The sequence below is a fragment of the Vulpes vulpes genome, chromosome 5 (assembly GCF_048418805.1).
Source record: "Vulpes vulpes isolate BD-2025 chromosome 5, VulVul3, whole genome shotgun sequence".
NCBI lineage: Eukaryota > Metazoa > Chordata > Mammalia > Carnivora > Canidae > Vulpes > Vulpes vulpes.
This window is the reverse complement of record NC_132784.1, coordinates 102,726,394-102,747,695: the sequence shown is the minus strand read 5'-3', so window position 1 is coordinate 102,747,695 and position 21,302 is coordinate 102,726,394. Positions and strand designations below refer to the sequence as shown.

Sequence of the window (21,302 nt, the reverse complement as noted above, 5' to 3'; positions counted from 1 at the left end):
TGGAAGCAGATGTGTCTTTTATGACATCATGGCAGATGTTTGCCATGGTGGTGACTATTAGGATCTTAGAATGACTCTCCCAGGATAGAAATTGTTGATTGGTCTAAATTTCTTGAATTGGAGGAGGGGGGAAAGACCATGAGATAGACTATATTAGATTGAATCTCAGACAACTGAAATTATAAGTGCTCTGTACTTCTCATAGTGACCACAACATCTTTTCACGTGATACCCTCACAAGAAGCCATTCATCATGAGAAGTTTTGCGAATCAGTAGCCTTTTGCCGTTTGGGGTCAAACATTGGTCAAATACATATCGTAGGACTATCATTTATGTCTCTTGAAGGCAATTTACCCTTAGCAGGTCGCTTATCTAAAGGTGTGTTTTTCACCAAGATACCCTCTCATACTTACTATTAACCAGGGGCTACTAACACAGACAACTTTTGAGAAATCTTCTTAATCTAAGATAACTAAACACAGAGATGGGCCGCTAAGAATGGTTTTTCAAAGCTCTTTGCCTACAGATTTTCCAGAAGTGGACAAGCTGACACTTTCCAAGGATGTTTTAAATTGTCATCTATTTACAGGAGAGACAATGAGCCGAACGGTCCCTTAAAATCCTTTTCAACTTCAGAACTTGGAAAAAGCTGTGATATAAAATATTCATTTGTCACTGGCACATCCTCTGCCCCTATTTCGCCTCCTCGACTTGATTAACAAATACCCTCTAAAGCTTGCTTTTAGTCTAAGTCAGCAATGTAAATAGGTGTCTGGAAAGTGCATTGCTTCCCTAGCTAAAGAGTGCCCGTTTTGAGTACCACCGAGAAAGTATGCAAATAGAGCCCTGAATTTATAGCAATGATCTGACCACAAAGTCTTATGCCATAAATTCATATTTACAATCTGACCACAACACTGAGCAGCTACATGCTCCCAAGGGTGGGAGAATAATTGCACTATTTAATTATTTTTGAGTCAGTTTTGCTCTGTCCCTTATGAGAAGGCCATCTGTTAGACGGCACTGTACTTTGCCCTGTACCACATTTCAGAACTAATAAAATCAACATCACTCCCGTTGTCCCTTTGCTTGCATCTTGATTGCGTGGCCTGTGGGCTTTCCATAGGCGCCCGTGGTGTTTTAACAGCACAGACAGTGGTTCTCGGCCTCTGGACGTCTCCCCCCACTCTGTGTTCACTTTGTTTCCCTTGAAGCTGTCCTATTTTATTGGTCTGAACAGTAAAGTCAGAGAAGGAGGATATTTGATGTGGGAAAACCAGAGTGATCCTCCATCGACAGGGCTCAGGAGTCCACGGGCAACGAGAGCCGGCCTCTCATCCATCATCCTGCCATGGAGTTCCTTGGGTTTTTCTCAGTGTTCCCAGAGCAGTCGGCTGTGATGAAGTTGTTACTGATCAGAACGGTGGAAATATCTAATAAATAGTTAAAGGTTATGGATTTTTAAAATTAGGGAACTCAGCTTGTGAGTGAGGTTTTGCGATTCCTTTAAACTTCCTCATTCTGTGTTATTTCTGAGCTGCTCTGAAGAGAGTATCTCTGAAAAGTGATTTTGTATGATCTCAAGGGCGCCAGTTCCTCTACCCCCTGAAATGCAATTAGGAATGTATCCTGTATATCATATCTGGGAGAACTTCGCTTTTTCGAAATTAATTTGAAAAAACAATTGAATTTGGAAAATTAGATCAGACGTTCAAGTACAATCCAATCACATTTGTGATATTTTTTGGCTAATACACTGAAGATATAAAAGTGTCAAACCACTATGTATAATAACAGTCTAATTATCTCGCTTCAAAGGGGTACATCATTATATTGTTTGAACTTGTTATCTGCCTACCATCCACCTCCTCCTTTATGAGTGATGTTTAAAACATGTCTGGTACATTAAATGTTTTTGGAAAACCTGGACTAGACTTGAAAGAACGTTATGTCAATGGAGTTTTGATGGTTTTGAAATATCGCTTAAACTGAATGGCTCAAGATGTGCAGTCATATTAAATCAATGCTGAAAAGTTACAACTCTAATAAATTGTATTTATGCTAATGGTTGAGTCTGATTTACTGCGGCCATTAAAAGTGAAGAATAGGAGCAAGAGTCTTCTGAGAACGGCCATTTTCCCTGTTTTCTCTTTTATTCTTTCACAGCTCCACAAAGTGTGCCAACTCCCTCAAGAGTCCGCAGCGTAAACGGAGATAGCATTGAGGTGACCTGGGACGAACCCGTTGTGGTGAGAGGAGTAATTGAGAAGTACGTTCTGCGAGCCTACAGTGAGGATGACCCCCATTCACCCCGCAGGCCCTCAGCCACGTCTGAGTTTTTCAATACCAGCACCCTCACAGGTAAAGGTGATTCCTCAGGGAGCAGACTGTATTCATATATTTTTTTGTTTGTTTTGATTCTAAATGAAAACATTCTTTAAGGTTTTTTTTTTTTCAAAAATGAGCTATTCCTATATTTTTGCCTGATTAAAAACAGCAAGAGCCACCTTGATATAAGAGATGGAAGCTTATATCTGCCTAGGAGGAAGAGGATGATTCTATAATGTTAATGGGCTCTTATGGAGAGCTTCATCACAAGGTTGAGACCCTCTCTCTCCCAAAAGATAAGGGGACAGGTTGCTCTAGCCCTTAAACACCCCATATGCCTCATGTCGGGGTCCTAGGTATACCTACAGGACCAGCTTACCCATTTCACCATGCAAAAATGTACTCTTTGGGACTAGCCCAAGTTCACAGCACCATTATTTATTGGAAAATTGTTGATTAAACCTAATTATGTCCAAGGTAGGGGAGTATGAGAGCACCAGCAGTTTGACTGGCAACCCAGTGAATCAATTTCTCACAGGGCGCCATGCCATGCAGAACGATTGCAGGGGAATGTGCTCGTACACATTGCACGTGTGTCCCATACTCAAACATGTGCACATGTAGTAAGACAGCAGTTTTCAGCTTCATGAAATGTTAAAGCACATTTAAATGCAGAGTCAGATTTATTAAGCCTTTGACCAAAAAAAGTAAAATGCGTCAACAAATTTGATAGAAAAAAATTTTCCTGTCAAAGAATTTTATAACTTGAAAAATTATATGGATTTTATTACTTTTTGATGTCTGTTAGTCAACCCCATCTAGTCTTTTCATCGTTCTTTAGATTCCTTAGAAACTACCACCCAAATCTATAACCAATTAAACAAAATTTCCCATCTTCCAGTTCCTTCTTCCTTATTTTACCCACCTGATGAAAGCCAACCCGATTAAGCCCATTGTTTGCCTTTGCCCAGGCTGCACATTAGAGCTAAGTGAGCCGGGAAAAAATGAGCAGTTTGTCACTACAAATTCTCAGTCCTCATTTTCAAATGGGCACTCAGTAATGATGCCAACTGTACCGTATTTCTATAATAAGCTCCTTCTCCTATCCTCCTCATTAAATATTTTAGATTTTTCCAAACTATCTAAATGCTAACCTCCCTTCCTCCTCCCACTCAGCTGATGGTCTCACATTAGATCATCTTAGACACCAGAGAAGAAACAGAATCCAACATATAGGATTTCTGTCACTCTCTTACTAGCAAACATATATATTAATTGTATTTTTCTGAGTGATAGGGTTGTTATTAGGGGTGAAATGCATTAATGCTTGCTATGTCATTTAAAATTCTTTTTGGCACATTAGAGGTATTTGCCATCATTATTATCTTTAATTTTTACGTTTTTTTTTCTTTTCCTTCCTGTTTGTACAAAGCTTTCATTATTCTATAAAAAATAAAATCTTCAAAAGTCCTCTGGACCTCCGACTCTTCCTGCCTTTTCAGAGATGTGATTGATAGCTTCTCTCCCTCCCAATCATATATTTTTAAAATATTTTCTTTATTTATGCATGAGAGATACAGAGAAAGGGGCAGAGACATAGGCAATAGGGACTCAATTCCAGAACTCTGGGATCACGACCTGAGCCAAAGAGAAATGCTCAACCACTGAGCTACCCAGATGCCCCCCTCCCAATCATATTTTAATATCTCTCTCCATGATAATGGCTCACAAGCTATGGCTCTGGGACCAGCATCAATGGCATAACCTGAGACCTCATTGTTAATGCAAATTCTCCAGTCCACCCACACATGTTGGATCAGTAACTATGGAGGCAGAGCTCAGCAATCCTTGTTTTATTTCTTTATTTATTTTAATATTTTTTTAAAGATTTATTTATTTATAATAGACAGAGAGAGAGAGAGAGAGGCAGAGACACAGGAGGAGGGAGAAGCAGGCTCCATGCGGGGAGACCGATGCGGGACCTGATCGCGGGTCTTCAGGATCACGCCCTGGGCCGAAGGCAGGCACTAAACCACTGAGCCACCCAGGCCGCCCTGTAATCCTTGTTTTGATAAGCCCTCCTCATCTGATTCTGATGTATGCCAAAGTTGGGAGAACCACTGCCCACATGGATTCTTCCCAGGATCATTCAAATTCTATCGACTCATATTGTTAAACATAAACAAACAGACTTGAACCAATGATTAAAAACCTTCCTTTTATCTAGATTCCTTCCCTCCTATGGCTCCCTCTCTCCTCTTCCCAAACTTGCTTCTAGCAAGAATATTTGTGGATGTTGCTCCCATTTCTTCACTTCCCTATTTACCTATGTAAAGAACACTAAAGTCTTGATCTTGACTGCTCAACATCATTCGGCATAGTAAACTTCTTATTGTTTCTTGAAATATTTCTTTGCTTCAATGACCCTGCTGTTTACCTCCCAGTTCTCAGCCCCTTTATTTGGTTTCCTTTCCTTATCTTTCTGAAGCTTGACTCTACATTTTGGAGAACCTCAGAGTTTAGACCTGGAATCTTTCACTCTCTTTCTGTTTTTCTACAGTCTTGTTCCAGGAACCTCATCAATTCCCAGCATCAAATACCGTATAGATGGTACTCACTCCTCAGTCCACATCCCACCTAGATCTCCAAATGTCTATATTCAATGGGCATTTGGAAAGATGGACATTTCTAACAGACGTCTCATAATCTCTGACCATATCCAATCTCATAATCTGAACTGACCATATCCAAACCTGAACTCCTGTTCTCCTGCATAACCAGTGTCAATAAATGACACCTGCAGACATCCAGCTAATCAAGCTTGAGAATTTTGTTCAACTTTTCACATTCTCTTCATGCCTCCTATCCATGTTTATTGACCGATTTTCCAAATTATGTGTTAAATTCAGCTATCTTTCCCCGTATCTACTGTCCCAAGCCAAACCACTCCAATCTCTTACCTAGACAACTGTGATCCTCTTTCCCACTAACCTAGCTGTAAGTCCATTCCAGAAAGCAACCAGACATCGTGCTTTCTCTTCAGAATCCTTCAGTTGCTTTCCACTGTCTCTGTCCAAATCTCGGTTTGTCTTAGAGTCTCATCATTTTCTGGACTTCCAACTTTTGCTTTTATAATTAATATGATTTTTTTAAAGTCCGCATATAAGTCTTTGAAGGAATTCTCAATAATAATGGTAAGATGAATATCTCAAAATGGAACAACTGAGTCAAAGCCTTTTAAAATATTATACACTCAAAAAAAATATTATACACTCTTGGACTTTGAAGTCAAGCAGACATTGATACAAAACTTGGCTACCTCATGTCCCTGAATTTGGGGAACTTATGTGTCCTCTTGGACCTTTCTTTAATGTCTTAACCTATGAAAGAGATAATAATAATATTTATCTTGGGAGAATATTAAAAATATTAAGTGTTATGATATTCTAGCTATAATGCTTTTTAGCTTTGGAAACTTGTACAAATCAGTTAACACCTGTGTGTTTCTGATTCCCTATAAATCAAATGGGAATGAAATAACTACCTACTTTGTAGCTTAGCTGTCAGGATCAAATGAATCTGTGTATATGTAAAGAACACACAACAGCACTTGATACATGGATTGCAGTGTATAAATGTTAGCTATCAGGTATTTTTAAGGTGTGTGGCACAATGCTTAACGTATAATAATTTCTCAACAAAGGATAATTATTTGTATACTACCAAATTATATGCCAAAAAGGCTGTACAAAATATACTTACCGGAGTAAGCACAATACAAGAGGGTACATTTCATTTCATCTCAGCTGAACAAGTTTTAGAGTTTACAAACAACTTTGTAATTTCTCAAAATATAGCAGAATATGTTTTTTATTTGGCTCGGTTACTAGAGACATTAAGTATTTTCAGTATTTACTGGTCATTTGTATTTCTTTTATGACATTCCTAGCAAGTTTCATTGTCAATTTTTCTATTGGAAGACTCATATTTTTCTCATTGACTTAAAATATCTCTTTACATATGAAGAATATTATACTTATGTTTGCCTTATATGTTGCAACCCTCATTTCTCATTTTTCTTTTCTTTTTATTTTCATTTTATTAAAAAAATAGTTTTCTGTAGTTAACATAGTATTTCAAAAAAATTTTTTGTTAATTTTCTGTGAGCGATTTGAAAATATCTCCATTCAAGGTAGACTAATATTTGTTTTTATTGTATATGCCATATTGATAATATACATGTTCTCTGAATTAGTAATTCTAAATTTGAAGTTAAATCACATCAGAAAGAGGGGACAGAGAGGCTTTATGAATTATACTAGCTTCTCCTAAGATTCTGAAGGATATTCCTATGGAAGGAAATAACCCCCTACAATGAAAACCAGTACAATATATTTATTATTGGATATTACTATAGGTCATATCAATCATGTGAATGGTGTATGAGAAAATAAAATTAGAGAACTATTGACCAATTATTACTTATTTTTACATACCCAATCTGTATTGAAACTAAGGAAAAGTCTCAACTACTAATGTAATTTTGTTAATTTCTCTTTTGGAAACTTGCTTTTTCAGTGTGTTTTTCTTATTACTTTACATTCATTATTCATATTTTTAATGTTCAAAATCATTTTAGGTATATCTCTATAAATAGAATCTCATTTGATTTAGTTTTCTCTTCAATTTGAAATTGAATTGGCAGTTTAACTTATTCATATTTATTTTTATAATTTATATAATTGCCCTTATTTCTACCATCATATTTCATGCTTTCCACTTTTGTTATTTTTAATACTTTTAAAAACTATTCTTTTAGTTTTTTTTATTCTTGCCTGTGTGGACTACGAATTCTTTAACTTCTTTCTTTCAAGGGGTTTGAAAATCCACAGACACAGACATATGTAGGAGGTAATCTTAAAGATTATGGAGCATTTAAAGGTAAAGAGAAAGTAATACTAGAAAATGTGGTGGGAGTAAGGAAGTGAAGCCAGAGAGCTGGATTTGCTGGAGATGTGAGGGGTGTGGTGATTGCATAGTGGAAGCTGCTTTGTGATTTGGTTGAGATAACAGGGTACTGAGCAGGAACATAAGCGAAGTAGATCACGACCAATTTTGTAATTGACCTTAAATTAATCCCCCCTTTAGCATTTCTGAAGTGACTTTGGTGAGATTTTAATGTTTACTTTTGGTTGTTAAAATGGTTTTTTTTTTTTTTTTTTTTTTGAGGCAATGTCGATACTGGATGCCCAAAGTAATTTAGCTGTATTGGTTTACACAGGGTTCTTAACCAATTAAGTTATTATAAAATGTGTTGGTGTCTTTTCATGTATTTCTTTCTGTTATAGAGCAAGCTCTTTTATTCTTCAGACTTGGGTCCTTCCTTGGCTTGGAAAGTTTGCTGTTGTATATATCATTGTTTCTTCTGGTAAGAAAGAGCAGTTTTCAACATATCTAATTTTTCCCAGTTTGTTCCATTTTTGCGGTCCAATACACAGCTTGCAGAGTCAAGTCAGTAAGGTTCAAATTCCAGCTATGTCACTTGTTAGCTGATGATAGCTGATGAGGATCCCAGGCACGTTGAAAAACATATCCCTATATAAGAATCCCATATTCTTACCTATAAACTGAATGTAAAAACCTGTTATGGAATTGTGAATATAAAAAAAAATGAATTGTCTGTATGGAATATTTTGCTCAGAAACAGGCACATAGTGAGTGTTCAACGAATTAATTCTTATAATTCTAGGTTATGACTTAGTAATTCATTCCCTTTTCATTTTCTGATTTTTCATGATTGATTCTGCTCTTTGAACTTTCTAAGGTGATTTTTAAATTTTTCTATTTCAATCTTTTCTATGATTTGCATTTGTTCCTCATTTCATCCAATTCACCTGGATTTCTGCCTACCTCCCAGTATTCTCAGTTTTCATCTTTACTACTGTTTTTTACTACTTACCTTCCATCTCTGGCGTCATGGACTCCAAGTTCTTTTAGATCATATTAATAGCATGAAACTGAGGATTTAAAAATTTTACAGGTTTCCTGAATTCAGTCTCCCCCAGAGCATAATAGTCTGTATGTACTTGGAGTTCTATGCTCTCTTCCTTTTGAGTCACAGATATTCTTCTCGTTGGCCAAATGCATCCCCAGCTCCCACGTCCATAGTTCATTTGCTCCATCCCTAAATTTACCTTCAGCTTCAGTGTTCACTCAGGAAAATTAAATAATTTTCAAATCACCTGACTAGGCATTTGGTTTCTGTTGATAAAAAACCTTCACTGGGATCATGCCAGGTCAGTTGTGGTAAAAATTGCAGTAGACTCACAGCAATATATGAATCTCAACACCTTTCTCCCCAGTGTTTGGTGAATGAGGAGTTCTGAGAAGCTGTGGGCATTCTGTGCCCAGCTGCGGGTTCAGTTTGCCCTGGGCTCTTACTCCAGTAGTCCATTTGTGTTTGCCTGGAGCCCTTCCAGCTATTTCTAAATCTTTGGTCATTTCATTGGTATTCTTGTAAGGCTGTGGTTCTCAACCATGAGTGCACACTGAACTACCTAGGGAGATTTAACAAAATCCTGATGCCCAGGCTCCAGCTACAAAGAGTCTGATTTTTTAGTTTAGAGTGCAGCCTGGGCATCTATATCTTTAGTGTCTGCAGAAAATTCTGTTGTACAGCCAGCAATGGGAAACACTGTTGAAAGGGAGGCGTTTGACACTGTGAGCAAGTCTCAGTTTTACCCAGAAATGCTTATAGCCACTTTGACCTCCCACCTGAAACTTGAAAATGTAGGACAAAAAAGGATAAATATCTATATAAAAATGAAAAAATATGAAAATGAAGTAGATAAAATTAGCAAAGGAAAATCATGGGACAACAAAAATTGAGTGTCTGAGTATTGGGAGGAAGTAGAAAATTATGATCACACAAAATGCAGAAAGCAAAAGGGAAAAAATGAATATTAACTAAGCAGAGGAAGAATAGAATAGTGGGGCACAGTATTTACCATTCATGAATTTGGCTACCAGTGGATTAAATGAGATAAATCCCAGTAGCTGTGGAGAGTCCAAGGGTTAACAGCCCCGCTCAGGAGCAAATGGGCCCCTTTGGGCTGCAGGGTCTGGATTCTGTGCCCTCTCAAGGCCAGGGTTCAGAGCGGGGAGTTCTTGAAAGTTCATTTCCTCAGCTGGAGCCTCAGGGTAGAAAGCCCTGCAGTTATCACTCCAGTGTATCTTTAGACTTGTTGCAAAGGGCTCCAATTAACTCTGGTAGCCTTTGCTGATTTTCCCTCCAGCCCTGTTAACATGCGAAGTTGCTTCCCAGAGAGACAGTCCTGGCATTTCCCTTCAAACCAAGGGCTGCTCAGAAAGTGACTTCACAATTTGATTTGAAATTATGTCAAGAATGAGTGGATTCAAGAATTTGCACATATACAATATTTTTTCCCTTAAGATATTAAACATATAAACTTATCTGCATAATTGGGATAGAATTTGGCATAGTGCTAGGGCTATAATTGATGCACAAAAAATATTTTCTTGGTTTCATTGTTGCATTGAGCTAAAGCCTAGGAGTTATATATTCCTTGCTTATAATAATAAATAATAATAATTAATGATATTTATTATTCACTGTAGTTGAGCAGAAGAACCGATAACCTCTCGGATTACCCAAATGAGTCTAAATTTATGTAGAAAAATAAATGAAAGACATTTTAATTTATAATGCAACTCATATTATAGCTTTTGTACTAAAATTGGTTCAGTCCTCATATACAATAGACTCTAATCTTCTACTTAAAGAAATTGGGTTGCATACTAAAGATCTGCTTTTCGTTTTTCTTTCTCTTCTGTATCTTGGTAGTAAAAACTAGTGATTCTTAACTCTTTTGGTCATAAAGTGATTTCTGGGTTGCTTATAAAATACAGATTCTTGGGTCTCCCACACAAGGGTCTGTATATTTGAGCTAGGGTTTGTAAATCTGCATTACTATCAACTGGAGTGTTCAATTGATTCTCTTGAAGAAGGTCTGGGGATTATATATTTAGGAACATGAAACAAGGAGGAAGAATGGTCAGCTGAGAAGATATCATTTTTCACCTGCTGGGTTTGAATTTATCCCTGCTTTGTTTTCTCCTGCCTCTTGTACCAGGTGTGTTAGCTTTGCAGGCAGAATAATACTGAGGGTGAGTGGAGAAATAGAGGCAGGGTTGGTAGGGTCTCTGATCCTCTGAAACTTAGGGGCAGTACCTCTGAATGTTGCCCAAGGGAAAGAAGTGAGAATTACAAGAGATCTTGGTAAAATTCAGACTGATTCAGTTGATATGGAGATGATGTGAGATTCTGAGTTTCTAGCAAGGCCACCCCTATACCATCCCCAGGTGTCCAGTAGAAAGGCACAAGCTCACTATTTGTATAAGAAATAGGAAAACAGATCAACAACAAGTTCTAAATTTCAAGATGCCCATGGGGTTTAGTGAAAAAAAGATTCCAATGCAAGTCAGCGTAGGAAATATAATTGTAACCTTATAGCAGAATCTAGTCTACATGTACTTAAGTTACAAACATTTAACTACAGATGAAAAACAAAACCTTTTAAAATAATGTCACAGGCAAAGGATGCTATCCAATCCTGAAATTGCCAGTATCTGTTATCCGGGAAGAATGTGCAAATAATTTTAGGGTTTTCCCAATCATTGACAAAAAAAGTAAAACTCATTGTTGGGGTCCCTACAAAAAGAATGAAGACCCAAGAGCCCTAGGGAATCCTTGATTAATGAAAAGTTAGAGGCATACACAAAACCAAATGCACTGTACTTTATGGACCATACAAGGAGCTGTCAAGGAGAATTTAAATCATAAGCGATTTTGCCTTATGCCTGACTTTGGAACTTAACCCCAGCCATTGGCCCTTCAATAAGGGTGATGCTACTCTTTCTGCGGTTGTGCATGAATGTATATGTGTATGCACACATTCGTATATGTTATATATGTAAGTTTATATAATATAAACCATTATAGTTATCTGAGAATCTGAGAAACCTGTAGACAAATGATTGTAATAAAAGCTTCAGGGCACCTGGGTGGCTCAGTGGGTTAAACATCTGCCTTCGGCTCAGATCATGATCCCAGGGTCCTGGGATTGAGCCCTGCATCCTGCTCCCTGCTTAGTGGGGAGTGTGCTTCTCCTTCTTCCTCTGCTGCTCCCTCTGCTTATGCTCTCTTGTACTCTCTCTCTCTGTCTCTCTAATCAATCAATTAATTAGTTAGTTAAATCTTAAAAAACTTCAATGTTTCTTTTTCTATTCAGCTAGGAACTGTTACTTCAAAACTGTTAAGACTGCCTATGGATGTGCTTTGTGCACACGTGTTATCTTGTTATTTCTTCATTAGACAATAAGCTCCCCAGGTCAAGTATCATATTTTATGTTTAAGTCTTGCTCGGTATCTTTCTCAAGGTAGACGATCAGTACATTTTTCTTAACTGATGAAGAATTAGACAAATGAACAAATGCAGCTTTCTGCTACTACTTCTGTAGTTAATGAAATGTTAATATTGTTTTATTCTGCTGAGTGGAGTATTGAACTAGTGGTTCTTACTAAAGTCTCATCAGTGCGGTAGTTCTCTAATTTTATGTAATAATATACAGAATTATCACAAGTTAAACATATATTTGGAACTTAAAATACATATTCCCGATGGAGAAAAAACTGTTGGTAGAGTAAATAGAATTTAAAAATTAGTTTCCAAACTTATACCTCATAATGGAACTCAAGTGCTATAATTTGCAATTAAAAATAATGGAAGCCTGTATTACTATAATGCTGATAATTACACAGAACAGAAAATATTCATTTATTAAAAACAAAAGCATTATCTACTCCATTCTAAGCTAGCCCTATTTCCTACCTTTACAATATGCTTTTATTATTGTTTTTTCTTAATATTCTTTGTTGTGCTAAACTACAAATACCAAGGAAGCTGCTTTTATACTGTCACAATGTGGTCTCTAAAGTAGAATATTACATTTTTTAAAAATCAAAGGTTTTATGGGGAAAGATAATAAAGATGAGTTTTTATTTCTATTTAGTTTCACTGAAAGGATCCAAATAACAGTGACTTAGACAAGATTAAGTTTTTATTTTTTCTAGTAATAGGTGTCCACAGTTAGTCAATGTAGGGATGTTCACAGGGACCCATACACTTCCAACTTTTTCTTATGCCATCCTAGGGACTGGACTGCTGCCTCATGGCCCAAGGTGGCTGCATGAGCTTCAGCAATCCAGTCTGCTTTCCATCCAGCAGGCAGGAAGGAGGGATGGTTCAGAAAGGATATGCACATTCACTTCAAAGACATACTTCAGAAATTATTCCTCCACTCTGTATACTTGTGTGTATATTGGTATAGTCGTGTGACTATGAATTTAAGTCTATGAATTTAAAAAGTCTGTGAACTAAGTTCATAGTCACATGGGGATAGTAGTTAGCTGCTAAGAAATGTTGTCCTTATTCAAAATGGCCACTTGTCCAGCTATCTTTGTATTTTACTTTAGAAAGAAACGAAAATATGTAATAAGAGGGTACTTAGTGGTCTCTGCCACAACAGGCAAACTTCAGAAGCAGATTTTAAAAATCCATTTTGATGGTATTCTTAAAAGATGAATTTTGAGGAAGTCTGCCATTTTTATAGTGCCTCATAAATTAATATTCCATATTTGTAGTTTATTACAAACTATTTCTTTAAATGCAAATCTTGAAAGAAATGGTCTGAAAAAATTCACAGGACAAAAATATGGCCTGTGACATAAATAGTAAAAATAGAAATGATGTAATGTTCTTGCTTAGCTAATGTAGAAGAATTTCATTAGGTAATGCAGTGTTGATGAGTTAATAGCTTTGTCTAACTCTCCTGAATACATAATGCGCCTGAACTACTTGCACATTGTGAAATCTTCAAAGAGACCTTTATACAAGTTATTCATTTTCTTTTATGAAATAAGAATCTGCACTGCAGGATGCGGATTTCTTATTGGTAACATGTACCATGCTTAAAAATGATGGCGACATATAAATTTTGCTGCATGGTGATAATCAGCTAGCCATGTTATGATACCATAGTAGTTGATAGAAATACTTCAAGGTTACCGATCAGATTTAATAAAGAAAAAGAACAGTCACCCCCAATTTTTCTGTTTTCTACCTTCTGACCATTTTATATTCATACTGCATTTGGAACTAATCAAACACTTTGTGTGTGTGTGTGTGTGTGTGTGTGTGTATCTCCATGTCTCATGTTGTACTCAAAAGCACACATGTACACACATGCATCAATACAAGAAATCTTATGAATCAGTTGTTCTTATAAGGGAATATTATAGTCATACACACTTGCTCATTTGGGGGGATGAGTATGCTACTTCTTGTTTAAACACAGTAGGATTTAGCAATGCATTTGAACCTTTTAACAAATTTTAAGGTGTAATTTTAAGTAATCTGCTACAAAAAGTGTGCTGTTCTTCTTAGGGACATTATTTCAACCCTTTTTAAAAATCCTGTAGAACAAAGGTTTTGGTCAAATAGCAAGAAGGATAATCTTGGAGGCAGAAGACATAGGTTCTAATCTCAGCTCTGCTGTTGGACTTGAGCAACCCTTTCTACCCTTTCTACCCTTTCTACACTCTGCCCTACAGCAGCCCTGTTCAAGCAATGGGATAATAGTAGGGGACCTAGGGCTCCCATCTATGAGCAGTGACTTTCATTTCTCTTTTCTTTACCCCTGTCTCATTGCCTGCCTCCCTAGTTATTTGAATCCAGTATTTTCTTGGAGAGTCCTAATAATTCCCAGTGTTGGCCCCTGAGGTCAGATGAAGAGCTAACATGAGTGGATGGCTTCAAACCTATTGTGGAATTAAAATGAAAATGATAGAAACTATAGTTCTTTCCATAAAGGCATTGATTAAAAATTTGAGGCTAGATGTAAGTCTGCTGGAAGAATCTTAACTGGGTAACAGTTTGAGGTCAATTAAAATCCCTGTGTAAACCATTCTCAAAGACTAGGATTAGATCCTATATTTCATAAAGAAAATAAAAGATTAAAATTTCTTTCCTATTTGGAAGCATCAAAATCTGTTTAGTTTTTTGATCGAAAGTATATGATTTTCTAATCCTGACTAGAAGTTTGAAACAAGATCAGAAAGGCCATTTGAAAGAAATTAAATGTAAAAAAAAATGATTTAGAGTTTTTAAGGGATTACCTTAGGTTTGGGGTAAGGATGTTTACTGTTCCACTTTTTGGTCCATAGGAAAATTGACTTTCATTTTACAATTATTAGAGATCCTTATCTTCATTTCAAATATTACCGGAAAATGCAACAACAACAAATTGCCACCTTTGCAGGCTATTAAGAACCAGAGGAGAAGCATCCTGGGTGTGTTTCCAGATCTCTGTTAGACCATTAAATTTTCATCCATATTTAACAAATGTCATTATTCAGTTTCATGGGGTCACTGTGTCAAAATGTCTGTGTTAGAACTTTAATTTATTTTCAGAGGTTCCTTTAAGTGGGCAGAAAGCATGGCATGTTGGATTGATTTACTCTCTTTAATTCATGCACTGGGTTGGTTTGCAGCCCAAAACTTATTCTGGAATGTATACTTAAAAATTAGAATTTATCGGCGTAGCAGCCGAATCTTACACCAGGACGGTCTCCCTCTCTTCTGCTTTCCTTCCTCTGGCTGGTTTTGTTTTAAAAGGTGGGTTCTTGCGTTATGTCTCCAGGTAGCAGTAGCAGCCCTGCCTGTGTGGTATCCCTTACCAGATGGCCCTCTTAATAAATGCCTTGCTCTTGCCCACCCTCACTTTCTTGATCCAAATGTGAAATGCCAGCAAATAATAAGAGCATTGTACTCTGATGAGTTCTCTTGAGATGAAGAGAAGCCCTGGGGAGAAGAAGCTAGAAACAGCTTTTCTGTTTGCTGGACTGCTCCTAATTACTGGCTAGTAGGGAGAAGACACTGTTTAGATAACATAGAATTTAAAGGGAGAGAGAGGGAGGGAGGGAGGGGAACAGAGTGAGGGCAAGAGGGAGTGTGTGTATGATTTCAAATGCCTTCGCTGACATGAAAATACTCCTGGATTGTTAGAGTCCATTTGAAATATTGTGCATGATCTTTGTGAGGGGACCACCGACTTTGGTCTCGGGGTAGGCAATTGCTGTGTGCAGATCTCCCTGCCAGACTAAAAGTGCAACAGAAATGAGTGGGTAATGAGAGCAGAGCAGCCAGTTCTTTAATTGAATTAAAAGCTGGGTGACATCAATGCAGACACCTGTCCAATTACAGACAGGGCAAGGTGTTTACCATTGCTGTACAAGCGATTCGAAGATGACAGAAATCTTTCCGCCCACAGATTAACATAATGAAGGAGAACAGATTACAGTGGATGCCAGCCAAACACCTAGGTTGGCAGCTGGGGGTGGGGGGGGGGAGGAGTCTGCTCAAGTATGTAAATAGAAATGGGCTTTTTTTTTTTTTTTTAACCTCCTCCAAAGGTGTTTGGCTTAAAAAAAGGATGATGCCATTTTGCTTTGTGTCTCAGGCCTGGTTTCCAGCCAAAGCATTTATACTTGTCTGCATCTAGTCAGAAGAGTTCATCGTGAAATGGCAACGTCACAGCTGGCTCTTCTTTCGTCGTCTTCCTGCTTCTCAGCACACAGAGTTCTGTTAGAGGCTCAAAAGCTTGCACAGGGGATCCCTGGGTGGCTCAGCAGTTTAGCACCTGCCATTGGCCCAGGGTGTGATCCTGGGGTCCCAGGATCAAGTCCCCCATCAGGCTCCCTGCATGGAGCCTGCTTCTCCCTCTGCCTGTCTCTCTCTCTCTCATGAATAAATAAATAAAATATTTAAATTAAAAAAAAAAAAAAGCTTGCACAGCTGGGGTCAGCTCCACAATGACTTTCTCTTAGGTAGGCCGCTGCCTCCAATGACTGAGATTTCTCTTTGGCTCCTTTGAAACTTGAGGCTGGAGCAAAGGAAAGTGTTGGAGCTAATCATCGTTGGTCAAAAGAAACAACGTCTGTTATTTGCCCATTCCCTGGACTGGATCGAATGAGAGTGGGAGTCTCTTATAGGGAGGGGGACAGCTGAGTGGCTCTGAGCAGATGGAAAGTCTTCGTTTTTCCATCAAGCATCAAAGTGCCAACTTTGGTAAACCATTGTAAGAGCTGCTGGAAAATAGGACATGTAAAGAAGTGAAGGGACATGTCCTTTGCATTCAAGGAGCTCCCCCAAATCATTTTGAGGGACTTTTAAATTTCAAGGTTCTCCTGGATAAGGCTCTTGCCCTCTGCTAGGTGGAAATCCTCAGAGCACAGAGTTTGGATTCATATACACCAGGACTCTTAAATGTTCTACTGTGATGTGCTTTATTCCCGGAAATGAAGTCCCTGTCCCTATTCTTTCAGCTTGGGCTTTCTGCATGCACCAAGGCCCACAGGACTGCAATTCGAAGGGAATAAACTTACTTTACTTCAGGCTCCCTTGGTGTGGCATGTCAGGATTTCTCAATGTTAAGCATTAATGCAAAATGCATTATCGCTTCGCAGTGAGAGATCTGGTCCTGCTGGTGCCAATGATTTTAATCTGGTTACCAACACTCCTGTGTTTCATGGGATACTAACACTTTTAAGACATCAATAATGCTTACTTTATGCTTATTGAATGTTTTTTCAGCTCATCCTCTTCCATTATCAAAAGAGACTGGCAGGTTTCCTGACATGGTTGGGACCATTTTCTGATTTCACAGAGTTTTGTGGCTGAAAGGGATTTTGAGAGGTCATCTGGCTGGCCTAGAGGTAGGGGCAGTCTAAAATTCAAAGGAAAAAAAAAGGCTCTTCTGTGATGTCTCTCAAAGAAGGAAACTCATATCCCAGCCAATCTCAAAATTTCTCACTGTCAGGATGTACTTTTTTATTATAAATACCCCAGGTGTCATAAAGGGAGATTACCCCACTCTTATTGGGTTTTCTATGGATGCAGAATATATGCCGAATTTTTCTGCCTAGGATTCCTTTGCAAATATGTCCCGCTATATATTTTTCAGTATTCTTTTTAATATAATACTGAAAAGTACTTTCAATGACTATCCTTTTTCTTAGTCTTTAATTAAACATAGATCTCCTATCACATTGGGCTAGGATGTCCAGATTTTATAAATGCCCTTGTCTGCTTGCATATATGCAAGCATTCTGCTTTATGTATTAATCTATGTAGTACTACCATTAGGAACCTTCAAGCTCTAATATTTTCTTAGATTAGAAACTTTGTAAAGATCAAATGTGTTCTATCACACCTCTCCCAGAAGCATAGAGAAGAAGAAATGATAAATAATTTTGATGATGATATATTGTCCTAGTAGTACTACTTTTTTTTTTCCTAGAGAGTGTATAATCTAAGTAACATTCTGATGCTTGAAGTACGGCCATTAGGCCAGTCACTCAATGGTCTCTATGGATATATCCAAGAAAAGCTATCTGAGTTAGAATTGAGAGAGCATACTTACTCCTTTTCTTTGGTAACAGCAGAACTTGTAACCATCAACTTCAATCCATTCTCATACCCTCTCCATACTGAGAAACAAGATGTAAACCACATGTCCCAGACAACAGGATGATTTTGTTCTGAATTAGGGGCAATGACTTGGTTGACCAGCCCTCCCAACCCCTCACCATAACCTGACAATAGAAAATGCTGAATCATTACACCACTCTTCTTTTTGAAGTGGATATTACTGATTTACATTTGGGGAAAAAAATTATTCCAATGTTTTGATAAACTTTGTCTTTGAGACAAAACATTATGAGCAAGATCCCCACTGAAAATAGGAAATAAATACCACTTCAGCCTCAGAAAGTGCAGCACATTTTTTGAAAGTGTGATTTACAAACCATCCAAAACTTTCCACCTGGGATTTGAAGTTGGCAAGAACCAAAACATCAGCTTTCTTTTTCTTCTTCTTTTTTTTTTTCTATTTTGCCACTCTCATTTCTCAGTGTTTATTATTGTTTCACCTGCCTTAAAATGGGAAATGTGAACACTTTGATGAATGGCCTAAAAGATGATCTAGTTTCTCTCCAGCTTCTTTCTTTAAGAATCTCAGGATTTTTCTATGAAATACAATTTGGCCAACTTCTCTACCAAAGCACAAAGCTGAAAAAAGCAAGTTTTAAGAGTATTCCCTGTTTTTTAAGATCCTTAAGGTTTAAGGGGGGAAAATTTAGCAAAGGAATTTCATAATATGCATATACAGACAAAGTAACTCCTTTAGTGAAGGCAAGAGAGGTTAAATAAAACACTAAGGGCCATTTAGTGAATGTGAATTCTGTATATGCTTTGACATGATCCTTCTTAAAGTCTACGTTTAAACCTTTCTTGCTAACTTATAATTCCGACATTGTACTTCCACCATGATTTGGAAAGGAATAATGTCTTAGGGTAGGGTATTTTGTGAGGTCAGTTTTCAAAACTGTAAGATAATGGAACTACTTTCACAATGTTTCTCAATGATAGTATTACCTGGTTATATTAGGCATCTGCATATTAGAGATTTCAGAGCACCAACCTGTATGTGTATAACCACTGTGTCTCTTTGGACATAGTATTCCTCTGCCCCAACTAAATCATGACCATCCCTAAGACACAATGCTTTACACATATGTCATATAGCTTAAGTGATAAACAAAGGAAGCTAATCTTATATCCCAACATGTTTTTCTTGTTTCCTGTAGGATTAAAAGTCATTTTCTGGGGGCTGTTTCATGTCTTGTTACTATGGCATTATACTCATTCAGACATGCCCGTTGTCTTATTTTAGACTCTTGCAGTAGGTTCAAACTTGGCAATGAGAAGATGTGACAAATAACCAAATATTTTCAAGGATAAAATGGCTAGAACATATCTCATAAGGTTACCTTAGATTTGAGTCTGGACTTTAGGGATTATGGTGAAATATTAAGAAATGGGAAAACAGGGATCCCTGGGTGGCGCAGCGGTTTGGCGCCTGCCTTTGGCCCAGGGCGCGATCCTGGGGACCCGGGATCGAATCCCACATCGGGCTCCCGGTGCATGGAGCCTGCTTCTCCCTCTGCGTGTGTCTCTGCCTCTCACTCTCTCTGTGTGTGTGACTATCATAAATAAATAAAAAAATTAAAAAAAAAAAGAAATGGGAAAACAAAGCTCAAGAAATAGTTTAGGCTGTCATGTCTGGATTAGAGCATATTGAGAATGAAATGCTAGTGGGACATCCATGTGGGATATATGATCTGCATGTAGAGAGGCAGAACCAGAGCTGAGGGGAGTTGTGAAGTCTGTAGATACAAAGGAAAGATGGGGCTTGATGAGCTAACAAAGGTAAGTGTTTAGAATAAGAAGCTTGAAGACCCAACCCTATAAAACAAAAGGTATTCAAAGGACTGTGAAGGGAAGCTGAGCCAATCAGGTTGAGGAAAGAAAAGTGCTCTCTGGAGCAGAGGAAAACAACTCAATGGCACAGAGAAAGCTCAGAGAGTCAAATTCCAGTAATAGAGGGAAGATGAAGATTTGAGGGAGGGTTACTTGATCTGATAGAGATTACTAGTGATCTTCAAAAGACAAAAATCAGGATTTCGTTGCACAATGCAGGCAGGAAATTGGATTGCAATAATAACAGCTTGAACTGACAGCCTGTGCTAGAGCTCTCTCCTTACATAACTCTGCGTTGAGCAATCTATACTCCTAAACTCACTCAATCTTGATAGTAAGACTATGGGATAAGGACTGTATCATCCTCATCTCACAGATGAGAACTGAGACCTCTTCTTCAAGACAGGTATTGTTATTACCTATTTATAGATAAGGAAACTAAGGCACAGAGATCTGAACAACTTGCCCAAAGCCATACAACAAATCAGTAGCGGAACTGGCATTTGAACCCAGGCAATATGGCCTGTGTCTGTTCTCTTGACCACTTTACCACCACATGATGAGGATGCATAGGTGGCGATGTACACTTTCTCTTAAGATGTTTTGTGGAAGGAGAAATACCTTCTTAAAAGAAAATGAACTTGGAATACCAGTCATGGTCTGGGAATTTCAAGAAGAAGTGACAGTCACCTTGCGTGGCAGGAATGAAGGAGAGCAGAAGGTTGGGACATGAGGTGGATTCGAGATTAGGGGCTGCTGAATTTGGCATGACAGAGTCTTATGTGTATGTGTGTTGGGTCACTGGCTTGCTGTGTTCTTTGGCCATGAGTTAAGAGGATGGTGCCAGGTGCAGCAGAGAGGGGATCAGGGGTCCAGGGCAATGCCTGGGGAACTGTTGAAATGAAGACTTGAAGCCATCACTGGGGACTGAGGACACATTCTGCTTTGATACCTCCCATGTGACCTCAGGTGCCAAAGCAGATCATGCTATGTTCTTTGCCTCATCGTGCTCTTTGCTCCTTTGATTTTTGAAAATTTTCTATCGGGGAGAGGAAATAGGAAAACATATTTGTTAAATTTTGTGTTTGAATGGTGCAAACTGTCAGAAATATTCGCACATTTAAACAATAATACATTCTCTAGGCTATTGAAGGTTTATGCAATAAAGGGTTACCATGACTGGGACCATCTTTTTTTGTAAGAATGATGACAATCTAGGTGGTTAGGATTAAAGGCAACTCTGAAGAATGTCCACGGTGAAAAATGATGGTGCGCAAATACGCAAATATGTTTTTGATACCTCTTTAATTCCCAGGATTAAATAAATAAAGAGCTTCCGCCTTGATTATGAACATCAGTAAACAAAATGTGCTTTCATTTCTACAGGTACTTTTAATTGCCGAACAAATCTTATATATTCGCCACCAAGCCAGGTTAATTCAACACTTCCGTGTGCACCACTTCTGTTTAAGACAGGTGTCTTAATTAAATAAACTAATAATTTTGCAAGTAGA

The 21,302-nt window shown here is 37.9% G+C and overlaps 1 protein-coding gene across 1 annotated transcript in view; it reads left to right on the top strand.

The window, feature by feature from the left end:
• USH2A (usherin) overlaps positions 1 to 21,302 on the top strand; it is a 684,230-nt gene that overhangs the window by 283,251 nt on the left and 379,677 nt on the right. Inside the window, exon 30 of the mRNA XM_025991680.2 lies at positions 2,168 to 2,362. Within this exon, the coding sequence (XP_025847465.2) occupies positions 2,168 to 2,362 (195 nt within the window). The remainder of the gene's footprint in view (positions 1 to 2,167; positions 2,363 to 21,302) is intronic.